The sequence below is a fragment of the Nymphaea colorata genome, chromosome 9 (genome assembly GCF_008831285.2).
Source record: "Nymphaea colorata isolate Beijing-Zhang1983 chromosome 9, ASM883128v2, whole genome shotgun sequence".
Lineage (NCBI taxonomy): Eukaryota > Viridiplantae > Streptophyta > Magnoliopsida > Nymphaeales > Nymphaeaceae > Nymphaea > Nymphaea colorata.
In genome coordinates this window covers 5640398-5658673 of record NC_045146.1, presented here as the reverse complement: position 1 = coordinate 5658673, position 18276 = coordinate 5640398, and the positions used below count along the sequence as shown (strand labels likewise).

General features: G+C 33.9%; 1 protein-coding gene across 1 annotated transcript in view; it reads left to right on the top strand.

The window, feature by feature from the left end:
• Positions 1–8896: 8896 nt before the first annotated feature.
• LOC116260246 (probable LRR receptor-like serine/threonine-protein kinase At1g07650) overlaps positions 8897–18276 on the top strand; it is a 34437-nt gene continuing 25057 nt past the window's right edge. The window contains exons 1-5 of the mRNA XM_031638424.2: positions 8897–9102; positions 11250–11418; positions 12278–12349; positions 12554–12622; positions 13980–14051. Coding sequence (XP_031494284.1) covers positions 8982–9102; positions 11250–11418; positions 12278–12349; positions 12554–12622; positions 13980–14051 — 503 coding nt within the window. The 5' untranslated portion in view covers positions 8897–8981. The remainder of the gene's footprint in view (positions 9103–11249; positions 11419–12277; positions 12350–12553; positions 12623–13979; positions 14052–18276) is intronic.

The following is an 18276-nucleotide window of genomic DNA, read 5'->3' as shown; positions in this document are numbered from 1 at the left end:
TTCTACTGTGAATGAGGCCTTGAATGAACTTATTATGGAAGAGAATCGGCTTATACACTATAAGGAAAAGGAAATCAATTGATAGTGTTCTAGCAGTTTCAAATCTAGGAAATCACGTAAGGAATTATAGATCTGCTTATTTTGGGAAAATAATGAGGATACTAGCAAGAAAATTATTTGCTTTCATTGTCATGAACCTAGGCATATTAAACCTAAATGCCTAAAATTAAGGATACTTGATAAAGACCAGTTGTTGCTGAAAATAAAGCTACAACTGAAAGTTCTTATCAAAGGACTGCTCAAGGATTCTCTCTTGTAGAACTTGCCGAAGCATTGCAGCCCTATTTCAAAGGAGGTACTTCTACTATTGGAGCTATTACCGCTGCAACTCAAGGTAATATTGCCTGGCTTTTGGACTCCGGAACTTCATTCCATATGACACCTCACAAAAATAAACTTTTAAATCTAATACAAACTCATTTCCTTACTTTGTTTCAGCTGCGGATGGTACTTCTTTGAAAATAGAAAGTATTGTAGATTTTGAAAAAACATGATAAAAACTCAAAAACTTTTAGAATAGCCAATGTTAGACAAATAATGAAATTGAACTTGAACTTGTTGTATGTATCCCAAATTGCTGAGCATGGTGGCAAAGTTGCTTTCTCACAAGATAAATGTTGGATACAGGATCAAGTCTCAAAGAGGACGATTGGGGAAGGAGTTAGAAGAGGAGATCTTTATTACATGAAATTTTTGGATTTAATACACTCTTTTTGTAATACTGGAAAGCAAATGATATTCTCACATGACATCAAACACTAGAGCACACTAGTCATGAAAAAATAAAATGTATTCCTTTTTTGAAGAATGCATGTAATGAAAATCTTCTATGTAATGAATGCATATTTGGAAAAATGAAGTCCCTTCCATTTGGTGAAAAAACTGTTGTAAGTAAATCGCCTTTTGAACTTGTTCACTCAAACATGTGGGGTCCAGCTCCGGATATGTCCAAAGGTGGCTATTCTTACTATATCCTATTTGTTGATTATTATACTAGATATGCGTGAATTTTTTTCTAACTCATAAATCTGATGTGTTTGTAAATTTCAAGAACTTTCATCAACTGATCAACAATTCCAAATTGATATAAAAATTTTTAAACCCAACTCCAGAAGATAATACACTTTGAAAGCTTTTGAAAACTATTTGAAAGAAAATGGTATTGAACACTAGAAATCTTGTCCAAGAACTTCACAACAAAATAGAATTTTAGAAAGGAAACATCGTCATAGCATAGAAACTACATACTCTTCTTCTAGCAATGGAAGTTCTGAAAAATCTTTGGGCAGAAGCAGTGTTTATTACTGTCTACCTCAGTAATAGAATGCCTTCAAAAAATTTGGACAAAATGTATCCTTTTCAAAAACTGTATAATCTTGAACCCGACTACAACCGACTTAAAGTTTTTGGATCTAAATGTTTTATTCTTAACGATTAAGGAGACAAACTTTCATTGAAAGCTTTGCAATGTGTATTCATTAGTTACTCTGAGAGTAAAAAAGGATATAGATGTTACAATGTTGAAAAAGAATAAGCTTTACGTTTCAAGAAATGTGGCTTTTCGTGAATAGAAAAAAGGGTTTGAGAAAAAGATATCCAAACATGATATTGATTATGGTTTCTTGAATGATTTGATGTCTATTTATGCATTAGATGATGAATGTGATATGCACGATAGCTCAGGTGATTATGGAAAGCAATTTCAAATCATGCTACTCTGACACTGCACTTTTTGTCAAAAGCACAAACAAAGATATTGTTATATTTCTTCTTTATGTTGATTATATGATAATCACAAGTAGTGATAATAAAGAGGCAAGTTTAATTAAGCAAACCTTGAAAGAAAAATTTGACATGATTGATTTAAGTTTTTTGACATACTTTCTTGGCATTGAAGTATGTTTTTCAAAAAGGATATTTTTTGTCTCAAACAAAGTTTGTTGCAGATATTGTTGAAAGATCAGGTTTGACAGATGAGAAGATAGTATAGACTTCTAAGGTACTTGAAGTGAAGATCAGAAGAGATGATGGGAAACTGCTAGACGATCCCACACCATATCAACAACTTGTAGGAGCACTTTCATATTTGAGTAGCACATGTCCTAGAATGTCTCATATCATGCATGTTCTAGTCAATTTCAACAAGCACCTACCATAGTTCACATGGGTGCAGTCATAAGAATAGTCAAATACATCAAGAACACAATCAACAAGAGAATCTTACTTTTTGCTTCATCTATATTTAACTTAATTACATATACAGACACATTGGAGAGGAGATCCCAATAGTAGACTCTCAACTACTAGTTTTGTGTGTTTCTAAGGGATTCCTTGATCTCGTGGAGATGCAAGAAGTAGTAAAACATCTCTCTAAACATGGGCATGTTTCTGTTTCTAAATACATAAGGAATTTATGGACAGAGGCAGTCCTGGTTGACTATGACTGATCAGTTCCTTCTCCTTCCTTGCACTACACATACATCAGATACATCCAAATTACCACATAGTCTTTTGCATATAATTGTATCTTTACATTCAAGATTGCAAACCCAAATTAAGTAGAGCAATTACCTGAACAGAGATGACTTGAATCTAAATCAGCAGCCCATTAGCTTCCTCCTCTAACACTTTGTCGTTGAAATGATAGGAGAACAAGTTATTATCCTCAACTTAGACTTTAACGAGGGATGCAACAAGAAAATGGAAGATATCTCTTTCTCTCTCCAATATTTTCGTTACAAGAGTCTTTTTCACTGTGATAGCAACAAGTAGAAGGCTAAAATGTTGTCTACTCAAGCTTAATAAACCATTTTTGATGGTCCCAAAAATTTCATTCAAATTTGTTGTTACCCAAAAGAAAAAAGTTGACCCTTTGGCTTATTCCACTCCTATTTAATATCTCATTCACTATTTTTAGTAGTCCTAACGTTCTACTCAACCACCCCTCCAATTTTAATTAATACTTAGTTTGATTGGTCCCAATACATCATAAAAATCAATAGATTAGTGATGAAGGGTTTCCCGCAGCAAGAATATATTGATTACACTGAAAATGATCTCTCTGGTTGTTAAATTGACTACAATTAGATTGGTATTGAGTTTGGTTGCAGCTGAAAATCTATGCCTAGAACAATTAGATGTCAAAACCGCCTTCTTCCATGAAATTTTAGAAGAAGACATTTATATAATACAACCAGAAGGCTTTCAAGTTTTTGGGAAAAAAAGCCTTGTATGCAAAATTAGAAAAGAGCCCACATGGTTTGAAGCAGACACCAAGACAATGGTATAAAAACTTCGATAGCTTCATATGAGTTGTGATATGGATAATTGTTGTTAGATTAAAAGATTTAATGGTTTTTATAGTATTTTGCTCTTGTATGTGAATGGCATGCTTTTCATAGGTTCCATTTATAAGAGATGTATATGTTGAAACAACAATTTCAAAAGAATTTTCAATGAAGGACTTAGGTATTGTAAAACAATGAAATACTGATGGATAAGAAGGTAAGTACTTTAAAATGATCTAAAAAAATTATATTAAGAAGATCTTATGTAAGTTTAAAACGCTAGATGCAAAAACTATTAGCAGTACCTTGCCAAAACATTTTAAACTTTCAAAGGATTTGTCACCAATGACACACAAAGAACAAGAAGCTATGTCCAATATCCCTTATGCTTCTACAGTGGGAAGTCATGCTATGGACAACACTAGGCCAAACATTGCAATGGGACCAATGAGTATGTACATGTTTAATCTAGGGAAGAAGCATTATGAGTTGTTAAATGGATCTTGAGATACTTGAAGAGAATTTCAGGTAAGACAATTTGTTTCAAGAAGAATGGCTTGTCCTCATAAGGCTTAGTGGATGTAAATATAGGCAATATTCATAATATAATTAGATATATCTACACCTTGGGTAGAACAAGTGTGAGTTGGTTGTCTCAACTTTACAAGATTGTTCCACTATCTACCATCAAGGGAGAATATGTTTCCGTCACAGAAGCAAGTACTAAATTAAAGAATCTCTTAAGAGTTGGACAAAAAAGAAGGTAGAAGTGTTCTTTTATGTGATAGTCAAGTATCTTAAATTTGACCAAAAAATTTGGTGTTCCATCTAAGGACAAAACATATACAATTGAAGTATCACTTTATTTGCAGGCTATTGGACAATAATTTGTTGTCACTTGACAAGATTTGTGGAACAAAAGAATCCAGCAAACATGTTAACAAAGTTTACGGTTGTTGAGAGATTGAGGTTTAAGCATAACCTCAGTTGGCCTCTAAGGTTAATTGTTGAGGAGGTGCACACAATGTGATTGGAAGACTTGAAGAAAAAGTACAAGGCTTGAATGCTAGATTAGCCTCCAAGTGGGAGGTTGTTGGAGTGTGGTGCTTGATCCATACTTAATAGGCCTCCTTAATTTTTGTGGGTTCAACAACAATGTAAGTTGGTGGGTGTTGCAAGGAGACAAAGGCCCATACTCGGAAGGTAGGTCCCAAGGCAAATTTTTGTAAGGGCCTTTGTATAATTTTGCATTTTTTTTATGGGTTTGCACTAATTTACATGTTTATGGAGAGGAAGAGGAGCGGTTACTTGTATTCTTTGATTCTTTTGTGCTAGTAAAAACTCTCTTTGACCATAGACATAGGAAAACCTTGTCTTCACGCCACATAAAATCCTTGTGTCTTCTTCTTCAACATTCTCTTCTTCAATTTCTTTTCTTGGTGTCATAAGAGAGAGAAAAAGAAGGTGTAACACCCCAAAATTTAGTCTTTTATTGAAGATTGTGAGATATCTTTAAGAGCATATAAAGAGGATTATTGAATAGATGATTGTCTTGGTTCCTAGTCTTTGTGAGGTTGGAGCCGAAATTGCTAAGGGGCGGGTTGGGATCCATCGAACCAGGGGCCCGAGCCCAAGAGTGGGTCTGGTTGTTACAAAGGGCCTCGTTTCCAACACGTTCAAAGATTTCTCGCCAACCATACTGCTCTCACCATATAGTCAAATCAAAATGAAATGTGACTTTGAATAAGTGCCAAGATGGAGCCACTTTGAACAGTGACAAGCGAAGAGTCACCGATTGCCAAATGAAGGATCACAATTGTTTGATGCATGTTAATTTCGAAATGATCTTCTTTGCTTCCATCCCTACTAAACTCATCTATGGAGAGTGCAGATCATATACAGACACATTCCATAGATATGAATTTCAATCTAAAGGAATATCTGCATGAAATCTAAATCTAGATATTAAAAAGATCCAAATGCATACCTAATTCCGAACCATTGGTTCTTTTGCCAATAAAAAATAACTAAAAAGAAGTCTATGTGATCAATGGAATTTGAATCCTTTCTGAACCAACTTGAGAGATTGACCTTAATCCAACTACTTTGCAAACTGACAGATCTTGGTTCATCTGAAATCCACATTTGATTTTAAATACAATCCAAGTTCAAGAATAACAAGTGAAATTCATGTATTAGACATTAAAAAATATTAAGTTTATATGCATAAGGAACATTATTGAGCAGTTCCTTGATCAAATTATCTTTGTGCTGTTCATGTTATTGGTTCACTGATTGGTGCAATTTATTTTCTTCTTATACAACTAATCTTGTTATTCAAACTACCCGGTCAAACATATATGCTACAGCTGTATCATGTTGTGATGCTCACGTAGTTGGGTTTCACTTAATTTTCTGGTTCATGTTAGAGCTATAAAAATTTTGAATGCACATAGAGTCTATAATAATTAGAATGTAATTTGGTATATATATATATATATATATATATATATATTTGATAACTAAAAAAAGTTATAATTAATTGCTTTAGCAAAAGTTTGTCATGCTATGTGTGTGTGTGTGTGGAGAGTGAGAGAGGTAGATTGATAAATGTTAGACCACCTTGGTAAGGGACAAAAACTAGACCCACTAAAAATAATTATTGACGTGTTTTTTAATTTTTTTTGGAATCTAATCATATACGTTTGATCTTAAAAGTGATTTGATGATGAACATGTATTAAGTTGGTTATTTTTTATAATAATACATTTTAATAATAAAAATTATACGCCTTTTACAGCATCAGAGCTTTGATAGAAGAAAAAATCAAGATTTTTACTAAAATAACTTGAACTAAAACAGAACACAATTGGATGTTCATATTTTGTTTAAATTCATTTTCAAAACAAATTTAAATTGTTTGGTTTTTGTCCCTTACTCAAGTGTATATATATATATATATATATATATATATATATATATATATATATATATATATATATATATATATATATATTGGTAAGAGCCAAACTGTTTGGCAGGGGACAAAGAGCATATCCATTAAAATCAATTGTTGAATTGTTTTTTCTTTAAGCTAACCTTGCATATATGATTTTAAAGGTGATTTGGTGAGAAACATATATTAAATTACTCATGTTTTGACTTTGACAATTTTTTTTAGTAATAGACAAATGAACAGCTTTTATAACTTCAAAATTTGGAAAAGGTCAATGCTTTTAGAAAAATAGCTTAAACTAAAACATGATTTATATAAAATTAGTGTTTATAAATACCTTAAGAGGTTCACATTCTATTTAGAACATTTTTTAACACAAATTTAAAAAGACTGGTTTTCATCACATACCCAAATGGAAGATCATTTTTTTTTTTTACAAAAATAACTTGAAATAAAATATGATTTATAAAAAGTTAGTGTTTATAAACAAATTGACAATTTTACATTTTGTTTAACACAAATTTAGTTTTTATCCTGTAACCAAGTGGTTTGATGCTTATCAATTATTATTGTTATTACTATTATATGAATTGACATCGGTTGGCTACCTTTGTGCCTGATTTTTGTTTTATTTTGTATCACTAAAAACCATCAGAGTGCATTTGTGATGGTCAGTTGCTTGACTATGGTTTTTAGAAATGAAATATATCTTTTGGCATGACTTTTAGTAACACAAAATAAAAATATAACCATCCAACCACAAAGATAGTTGGCTGGTTTCAAATTCTATATATACAGAAGAGAGAGAGAAAGAGAGAGAACCGATAAAATGATAATTCATAGCAAAATTTGGGGATAAGAAGTCTCTTAAGTACAAGAACAAACCACAAAAACAAAAACAAAAGACTTTAATGTATATATAGTTGTCCTATGAATTTAGCCATTTGAAATTCATATCTATGTAGTTGGGCATGTGAGGACAATTAAATTATATAATATCCATGCCAGAGAGTCTCTTGCATGATGAGCATTATTAATGGGAAAACCAAGAAAAACAAAATTGCCCTTGATAAAGAGAAAAATGCCAATATTTAATGTACACATTCAGATTTAATGGCAGCATTTCGATTTCAAAGCTGCTAAGATCAAACTCAAAATAACTCTTCTTGTTGTCCCTAACTTCATGTTTGAATGAAGAAAAAGAAAATCACTTGGTGCGGTTCCAAAAACAACTGTCATGACCTGAGAGGTGAGATGATGGGATTCCACCTGTTATAGTAGAATGCCACAATCAACTAAAAATAGGTGACACGATAAACTATTGTTGTCACCGTTCATCATTCGAATGGAATGCCAAAATAAATAACCTGCTGCTTTACACAAAGGCTTGTTAAAAAGACACAGCAGATTTACAGAATGGCTTGTTCAAGAAACAGAGCAGATTATCTGCTCAGGTTAACGAGAAAGAGATGTAAAATTGCTTCTCCTCCATTCAGACAAGCTATTAAGGTGAGCATGCAAAATACCCTTGTCAAAAAGAGCTATTCTTTGTTCTACTGTTCAGTCTTTAAAATGCACACTCTCAGAACCATGACAATTTCCACTTTTCTTTCTCACGAAATCCAATAACTACTTCTCAACTTGTACACAACACTTATACAAAAGAATATATATATATATATATATATATTGAAATAAGTTGACCACTGGTGGAGCCAGAAAACTTAGTTGGAGCGGCACCCTTTAGATTTGAATAGACACTTATATATGTATAAAAATAAATTATTAAATTTTGCCAATGTAAAAATAAAAGAAGTTTAAAGAGCTGGTGTAGGTAACTTCCCACACCAACCCAACATGTGGGTACGCTATTCAAGTCAAAGTCAGCTATCTTTGCTGTCCTATGTTTATTTTTTTATTTTGTTGCTAGAAACCATTGCAAAATGTATATTCAATTGCTACCAACCATGGCTAAGCAGCCTGCCATTGTAAATGCACATTTTACAACAATTTTAGCGACACAAAACAAAGAACATAAAGCTATAAAGCTATAGAGGTAACCAGTTGCTTGGCTGAGGTTTTTAGAAAAGTCAAAGTCAGCTTACTTTGCAGTCGTATGGTTATTTTTTTTATTTTGTTGCTATTGCAAAATGTATATTCAATTGTTAAAAAACATGGCTAAGCAGCCCTGCCATCGCAAATGCACATTTTACAACAATTTTTAGCGACACAAAATAAAAAAGTTAACTATCCAGCTATAGAGGTAGCCAGTTGCTTGGCCATGGTCTTTAGGAATGAAATTTACCTTTACAATGGTTTTTTACGGCACAAAATAAAAATTAAACATCCAAAAATAAAAATAACCAACAACTTTTCTCTATATATAATATATAATATTTCACAAAAATTATGATTTTGGCCTGGTCGGTTGCGAGTAAAAGCATAACACTTATTGACAAATTATGGAAACTTAGGTCCGTTCTCGACGTTACGGCCAAAATGGTGTGGGCAACAATGATAATAACAAAAATTAAAATAATTCTCTGCCGCCATTTCGGTCTCTTCGGCGCTTCCCTGTTCCCTCTAAAAAATCCCTCCCTCCTTCCCTCTCTCTCTCTCTCACATCCTTAATTCCTATGAAGAATGTGGAGGCGCGGTGAGAAAGGGGGGACGGGAAAATGGACAGAATTCGCAACTGCGTCTCCTCGAGACTACTCTTCTTCTTCGTCATCTTGGTCTTCTCCGCGAATTCCATGGACACTCTCCGATCAGAAGCTGCGAAGCTCCCCGATGACGAAGGTAAGGAACTTCTCTCCCTGATTCCTCATTGTCAAATTTTCTTCCACTTCTTAGACGAATTCACCATCTAGATCATATAATAATTCCTCTTTCTTAATTGTTTGCTTCTTCTTCTTCTTCTTCTTCGGCAAATTACTTTGAACTTCTATTATATAGTCCGATCGTCTCTCTCTTTTTTGTTAATGAATTCAACCTTCTTGATTGAATTTCCAACCGATTTCTCTTTCTTCTTACAGCTTCATTGTGATTGATCCATTCATCCGAGTTCTACATTCGCTTGTACGCTTTGATCTTTCAGATTGATCTCGATTTGGTTGACGTGATCCCTTTGTATGAATGGAGGTCTAAAATTCCCAATATCCCCTGCATCAGTCAATGCTTTCCGGATGTCCATTTTCGAAGTTATCATTGTTCATTCGGTCAAACCTGGGAATGTTAACGGGTCGGGTCCTTCAAATTGTTGACTTCTCAAATCAGACTTTAAATGAGGATAGCTTGATAAACAAGAAAACGAAAGAAACAAACCATATGTAATTGTTAAGAGTAGGTTCTGACGGGCAGAGTCAAGGAGGAAAATGTAGTTCTCTGGCCTACTTGCTGAAATACTGACTGTTTCACCCTATCTTGTTAAGGCCTCGCCTAGGCCTCGCTTAGGCGTGGACTGTGTCCACCACTTGGGCGACAGGTTATCAACACGCCTAGTCCATGGAAAAGCGAAAAGTCACCTTCCCATTTTTTTTAATTGAGTATATATACTGTTATGTACTTTGTTTTGTATTCATTACGTATTTTTATGTATTGTGATGTTGATTATGCTGTTATATGTATATAGTGTCAGTCACTTAGTCTATTATATAGTATTGTGATTCCTCGTACCTGTTATATGTATACATTAGTATGGTTATGTACATACTTATATCATATAGTTATATGATCTGTTATAAACTTATATGTATATACTATTATGTTAAATTGTATTGTAATATAATTTGTTATTCCTGTTATATGTATTGTAGTACGTGTTATATGTATATACCGTTATGTACAGTCTGTTATACCCGTTACATAGTATTGCATCAACCTATTATATGTATATATTATTAGTCCTGCTATATAATATGTACATTGTGATACCTGTTATATGTATATGTTAGTATGGTTATGTATGTATATGTTAGTATGGTTATGTACTTACATATGCTGTTGTGTATACTATTATGTACTGTTAAAAATTTTGTTATATTATGTCTTTCTTTAATTACAGATGGATTAAAGCCTTCTTGCAAATTTACATTCCTTCTTCTAGAGGTCATATTTAGTTTTTTTTTTTCTTGTATTAGATTGCATTTAATGAGTAATATAAAACTTCTTCTGTTGATTGTGCATATTCAAGGAAGTTAACAATTAATTTTTTATTGTTGAAGTTGATTATGTTTGTTTTATTACTGCTCTCCACATTTCAAATATTAGTAATAGTTAATCAAAATAAATTCACGTATTAGCACAACTAAAAAGAATTAAAAAAAAAATTGGTTTTCTTTTTGCCTAGGCTCGTGTAGGCCCGCCTAGGCTCTAGGCTTTTCTGCCTGGGCACCATGACGACATAGGTTTCACCACAGATATGAGATCCCTTGTTGATAAAAATTGCTGAAGTTATAGTTGTATATCTATAGAGATAGATTTTCCAAATGCATAAATTCCTTCCCGCACATTGTCAATTAGACACCAGGCAATCTTAACATCCAATACACTAGTAGGCTTATGGTGATTCAAGCACTAATTTTTGTCAACAACCCAATCATGTATATGATCAAGCCAATACTAATGTTGAATCATTTGATCAAATGATTGGGAACGAGCTTTTGGAAGCATACATGAGCTTGGAACAAAACCTTCTTTGGATCACAACTACTTTCTACTTAATTGTCAATATTTTGGTCAAATTGTTAACAGAAACATGTTCAGGTTTTCAATTTTCATTTAACTGATTATTTTTTCTGTTATTCCTCTTAAGTCAAGTGCCTAAATGTGAAATGTTCAAATATCAGCCTGTGGCCATTATTATATATGAAAATCTTTTCTTAGTTTCCTGTGAAATATTCAATGTCACGGTAAAAAGTATTATTACAATTTTTCATTTCCATTAGTTGCTGCGCTCAAGATTATTGGAAGCAAGCTGGGGAAAGTTGGATGGGACTTTAGCGTGGATCCCTGCTCAGGGAGTGGAGGATTTATCACAACTGGAGACTCGTCAAAGAATAATGTAACATGTGATTGCACTTACGAAAATGGGACAGTCTGCCACATAGTAAGCATGTATGTGCGTTCAAAATGTTTTTAATTGATATTTCTATTCTTAAGACTTGAAGTCCAACATTCAACTTCCTCTTGCTAGATGGGTAAAGCAAAAAAAGGAGAAAGGGAGGGGGGGGGGGGGCGGTGGGCAGTGTTGGGAGGAAGGATGGGGATGGCAGAGAGAGAGAGAGAGAGAGAGAGAGAGAGAGAGAGAGAGAGAGAGATGGCCGAGTTGATAAAACATGATTTTATGAAATAAACGTCTTTTTGAACCTTTTAACAAACTCAAGTCCGTCTAATAAATTTGATTTGGTTGGAAGTTAGTAAAAGTGCAATGCCAATCTAACATCCAAAATCACGAGGATGTGTTCAGAATACAACAAAGAGAAACAAATGATGTCAAAAGTGATTGACCATTGGATGAAAAATAAAATTGTGTTGATCTCTAAGTATTTTTAGTTTTTTACATTTAGTTGCCTTAGTTAAACAAAAAAGGGTTAAATGAAAAATTTTGAAGATTAGCCTGTTCTTTGTTATGCCACTCAAATTTAAACAACTTTTGTAATTTTTATATCAAAATTTTCCTTTTTAACAAAATTCAAAGGGAGACTCTGATCCCAACCCTCTTGGGAGCAGCTGTAAAATCTAGTATACCTCGCTTGTGGCATCAGCTCGCACGATGAGCGACACCCGTGGGATTTGAGCAACGATCATGTGCATGAAAGGCTCATCGAACTATATATCTCAATCCCTTGGGTCTTTCTGTAATAAAAAGCTGATAAAGTACATATTATAAAGAACGATTAATTAGCTTCGTTACATCAGCCTCCCTTACAGTTGTTTGGTGTTGAGATTATCTATTTTGTCTTGTTTGATTCAGCAACTTGAAGGAACAAAATCTTGCAGGAGTATTGCCTGAGGAGATGAGCATGCTCACTCACTTGAGGAAAATGTAAGTCTTGGGTTCAAGCACCATAGTGGCATGCGTGTTCTAGTTGCATATGTATTGTGGCATATTAATAGTAATGTAATTGCGTAACTCTAGATTTCAGTTGTACAAGCTACCATTTTTTTTGTCAATTATGTTTTGTTTGTGCCATTTGAACTGAATAAGAGCTGTGCAATGTTTCTAATGTCACAATGTCCTGTATGATAGGGATCTAACACCTAATTATTTAAGTGGCACCATTCCAGCCAGTTGGGCTTCCTTGCCTTTGGAAATTGTGTAAGTAGTCATTTCAAACTTCGTGGTTTCTATTTGCTCGACATATGATGCCAACTGTTTAATTGCATCTCTCTCTCTCTTCAAGATGATAATCCAAAAGTATGGAAATTACATGTTGACTCATTTGAAGTGGTATGGCACCAATAGAACCTGGAAATCTTAATTCAGTAAGTAAACCATGTAAATTAGTAACAAGTCTTTGGTTGAGTAATTTCACTTATGAGTTCCACCTCGGTTGTTCCGTAACTTTAAACCATATCCAGATCCACATAAATTGTTCTCACTAATGGAGATTTTTATTATCTTATTTTTCTAAATTATTCAATAATATATATATATATATATATATATATATATATATATATTAGATTCTGACACTGCGACTGTGTCTTGGGTTTGAAGATGAAGTAGGGATATATCCAGCTATTTTCTGTTGAGAAAATTGCATAAACTGCTCAATTTTTGTTTACTTACAAAGAACCACCTAACACTTGAAAAATTACATATAACAGCCTAAGTTTGTGAAAGATTCAAGAAATATGCTTCTTGAATGGAAAACATTAAAATTATAAAAATAATTTTATATTTTACCCCTCATTTTGGATAGAGACCTTTGCACTATCCCTTTTTTGTTGGTCAGATTTTTCCCAATATCACTTTTTTTAGGCGTGATTATAAAGACAAAGCAGAGGGAAGGTATATCTGAAAGACGAGCAATTGTTGATAAGTTGACCTAAAGAACGCAATTTTTTTAAAAGAAACTACTGTTTTAAAGGGTAAATCCAGTTTAAGCATATTTTAACATTGTCCATTCATAAAGTATGCGTTTGTAAATTATTTTATAAACTCAGTCAGTTATTTGTAATTTCTCAAAATTAGGTGGTTATCTGTAAATATGTCAAACGTTGAGTTTTCTTAGTCGAAATGGGGAAACTCAATGCTAAACTGCCATGATGTAAGCAATGAAAACCTATGGGTGTTTGATAATAATAATAATATGTTACTGTTTCATGTATTTGCCCCAAATAACATGTTCTCCTTGACCTTTAGTTGTATAAGGTAGCTTTGACTTACATAAGTTGTGATTATGGGAAGTGCATATTGATTAATATTTAATAAATGTTTGTAAACGTATTTTTCCTTTTTTGCTGCTATGATTATTTTGAAGATTGAACCACTTTATTTTCATGTTTCGCCCCATTGTTGACTAGATGTCTTTGTGGCGGTTCAAAAGCCAACATCAAGTTATATTATCCATTTATGAGACAAAGTTGATATCTATTATCTAATTGCTATACTACTCTCCTTCATATCTCTAAACATATTGATTTTTCCTTCATTAACACAACTGTTTCAGGATACTATCAGTGAATCGTATATCTGGACAAATCCCAAAGGAGTTTGGTAATATCACCACTCTTGAAAGACTGTAAGTGCTGATTGTCTTGTTGTTAGCTCCCTAGGTTTTAGTTGTAAAAAGGGATGGGGTTTTCAGCAAGCATGCCACTTAGACATTGGGCTGATCCTCTGAAACACCTTCATTGATACCCTGAATTACACCGATGCTTTACTAACTGTTTTTTTTTGGCTGACATTTTTGTTTGTTAGTTAACTAAACCCATAAGCTCATGTCAATTGCAAAATGTCTTCACGCACCAGCTAAGCTTGTATGAACCAAATTAAAAGAGACTTGCTATACTATGAGCTCAAGCTTGAGTTGAGTTTCACCTTTGGCTTGTCAAGTGAATAAATCAGTTGACTGTCTGAGGTTAAATATGTCAACGTGCCTCTTGATACTGTTGAACCAAGTTGGGTCCTTCATAGGTATGGGCCAAGTTTGGACTACGGTTACTTAAAGTGCCATTGGAAAAAGGAACTCTAATCCTTAGGAACCAGTATCTGTACCAAAAGTATGCTTCCCTCCTCTCTTTCCTCTATGCTTTTTCTATAGATGGAACTTCTTCTCTTTGATCACTGTTTGGTTGCCCTCTCATCTTGGGTCACTTCTTATTTCTTTTTCGTTTTTCTTCCTAGTTCACTTTCAATTTGTTCATCTCTTCCAACTTCCTAAATTTCTTAATGTATCTTGCTTCTTGCATCAGCTCTCACTTTTACTTCATGATTTGGCAACTTAATTCTCTTTGAACTATGTGGATGTCTCAGGGTGGCAAAAAAATGTTATATTCAGTTCAGTTGGCTTACTTCTCAGCCTTGTTTATAACTTAAGGGGCTTGCAACATTTTTTTTTGGTTTACACCTGTATTCCCTCCAACTTTAGCTGCCCAGACATTCTTTAATACGTGACCTTTTTTTGTATAAGAGAGTTCATAATATAATGTGTTTCAACTTTCAACTAACATAGTGAGGCTAATTACTAAATGCTTAAGTAGTTAAATTTCATGGTATGGTCTAACTTTTGGTGTGCTTCCAAATGCCCCATCTCGAAACCTTCCAATCAAATGATCAGATGATTGGAAAACCTGATATACATTAATAAGCAAGTTTTGAACCACCTAATGGGGTGTAATTAGAAATATCAAAGGGGCTGGGTGTTAATCAATGTGCTGAAATGTGCCAAATTATGATGGCTTCAAAGGTGAGCAGGATGGAACCCACTGCTCAAGTGAGAGGCCAAAACACCTTCCTTTTCCCTGCCCCTAGGGCTCAGAGCTGCTTCGGAACCTAGGTGATCCTACAGTACACCATTGAACTCCAGTGTCGCGCATGTCACCATTTACAGTTCAGAAGAATAACACTCATCGTAATCAAACTGAGGACACATTGATAACATTACACTCAGTCTGACTAGCTATGCTACAAGATTTTTTTGTTAGAAATCATGACTAGACCATGAGTCCTAAGGAACTATGCTTAACCTATTTGTATATGTCTTATAGCTATATTTGGTTCTATATCTCCAAGCAACCAAGAATTCACCTTGGAGTTATTTTTATCCCATTTTCAAAGGGAAGTGACAAAATCTTCATCATTTTCCACAGGTTCTTCCTTAGTCCCATCAACATATTCCTAATATCCAAGCCCCATTAAGACAACTTTATGTACTCAGCCGAATAAGCATAGTTTGTCCCATCAAAATTTACAGCTGTGACTTGCAAAAGTTCTTTATTGTCCATACTTGTATGCAATGTTGTAAAAGGCGTAGCGTATCACGTATCGGTCGGGCTGACCTATACGTTGTATCATAACGTATCGCAAACGTAGCGTAACGTATTGTAAAATTAATTTTTTAATTTTAAAAAATGTTTAAAAATCAGAAAAAATACAGAAAAATCATTAAAAATCTGAAAAAATGAACAAAAAATCAGAAATCAAGAAAAATGTATTCAAATATAAAAAAGATCATCATACATAAGGAACATTCATGTATATCAACAACACATTAAAAAAATAAGAAATCAGATATTCAAAATAACATAATAAGCATCCATCACAATTTTAAACTTGAAAATTTTATAGAATCTTAGGACTTAGAGTTTTAAGACTTGGAGTTTGAGGACTTAGATTACATCACAATTTTATAAGTTCAAAACATATAGTTATCATCTTTCATGATTCAACGATAATATCTCCCAAATCGATGAATCCTTGGTTATTTTTTGATGAAAATGAGCAAAATCTCTCCCTCCTACGTCTCTTGGAGTCTTTAAATACAATAAGGGAGAGAGGGAGGAGTGTTTAAACTTTAAAAAAATAATGAACTTTGTGTTTTAACCCGTATCGTACAATATGGGGGTCTATCGCCCGTATCGTACGACACGGGCGATACGCGAACGTATCGTGTATCGCAAGCATAACTTATAGGTTTCTTCGACCTGCACGATACGTATCGTACGATACGCATGCGTATCGTACGATATGGATAACATTGCTTGTATGTCCCAACAAGCAACACACAATATTCTTAACTTAGCATATAGACTTCCAACAACAGACTTATTCTTCAGCCTTCGAAATTGTCAAAACAATACACTCTCAGCAATGGCATAAGCTGACCTATGTCAGTCATACAACTACCACCCCATTAGTTCGAAAAGTCATCTCAGCTACAAAATTGCCCTTGGTAATAGCAACTCACCAGTAATGCCAATAATGTTTTACAAGCCTACCATCCTCCTCTACAGAAAGAAGTGCCTTAAGCAGCACGTTGCTGTTGTGAGTTGTGACTATTGTGTTCCAGCAACACAACTATGATTTATACAGAAGTTTTCTTCCCTATCCCATAATAACACATAGCAACACATAGGAAGCAAGATTGAACCCCTAAACAGACTTCAACGACAACATATTTCTTCCAAAATTGACCCACACAAAGACATCATATCAACCAAACAATGCAGCCGCCGAGGGTGCAGGTTAACGAGAGGGTACGGATAGTCTTATGAAGAGAAAAAAGAAACAGTGCCCAGTTTCCCTAGGTCAAAATCAAATGCTTTGGCTCTGATACCATGTTCAAATGGCACCCAAACAAGAAACTCAAAGCATCAAATACAGAGAAACGACCAACCTAAGTCACTTGGACGCTGCAATTTGACTGCTGCACCTGTGTCGACACGACTCGGGTACGGGTGCGGTCAAACCTCGTCAAGCCTATTTTTGTCCTTTTTAGACTTTTCTGATATTTTTTATTTTAAAAATTTTTAACGTTAAAAGGAGGGTTTAACATTTTTTCCATTTTTGTGTTCTGTCATGGTTTTGTTGTTTTTTGTTTACTTGTTTAATGTTTGTACTTTGTAAGCATGTTAATGCTTAATATGTTACATTCATATACACAATACATTATAACTTATAAGTATGTAATATATAATATTCATATATAATTTATCCATAAAGTGTGTAGTGTAGAGTGTATAGACTATACTGTATACTCTAAATTTCTTAATTCTTATATGTGTGAGTGTGTCTATATATATATATATATATATATATATATATATATATATATTCTCCCCGGCGCCACACCTAAATTTTTTGGGATGTGCCGCATAGGCACCGGCACCAGCACCCTGCACACCTAGGTGACATAGCGACCAACCTGAGCTACAGATTTTGCTGCACCAGTATGGTCGTGTAGTTGCAGCTGAACACTATGGCGGCTCCTCAATAATCCCCAAAACCAGAAAAATTATCTAACAGAAAGTTGAAATGCTTGTTTAAGATTTTCTTAATACAGTAAATTACTGTGCTGCACCTTACTTATATGAGTTATAACAACAGAGTTTTTAAAACAGTTTATAAAAGAAATGTGATGTATGAGGCCTTTGACCAACTTATACAGGCTGAGAAACCCATACAGAGCATTTCAACCTGCTCCTTATTGATTACCTTGTTTATTTTATTCTTTATTCCTTACTTATAGCCTTTTTGTGTTTTTTCATGTTAACAAATAATTTTCAGAATCAAACTTAATTGTTTGTTTATTGTATCTTGCATTCTACTCGATTTGAGTTCATTTCTGAATCGTTTTCATTCTTCATTGCAACAGTATTTGACTTTTTTTTATGAAATTATCCTGCCAATAGACAAGGGAGGAGCTAGGGGCTGCCTATGATTGTTCTTGGAAAAAAAATGTACCTGCTATAATTTTGAACAATTATAATTTGACCCTTGTAAAATTTTTGAAAAATATAGGCCGG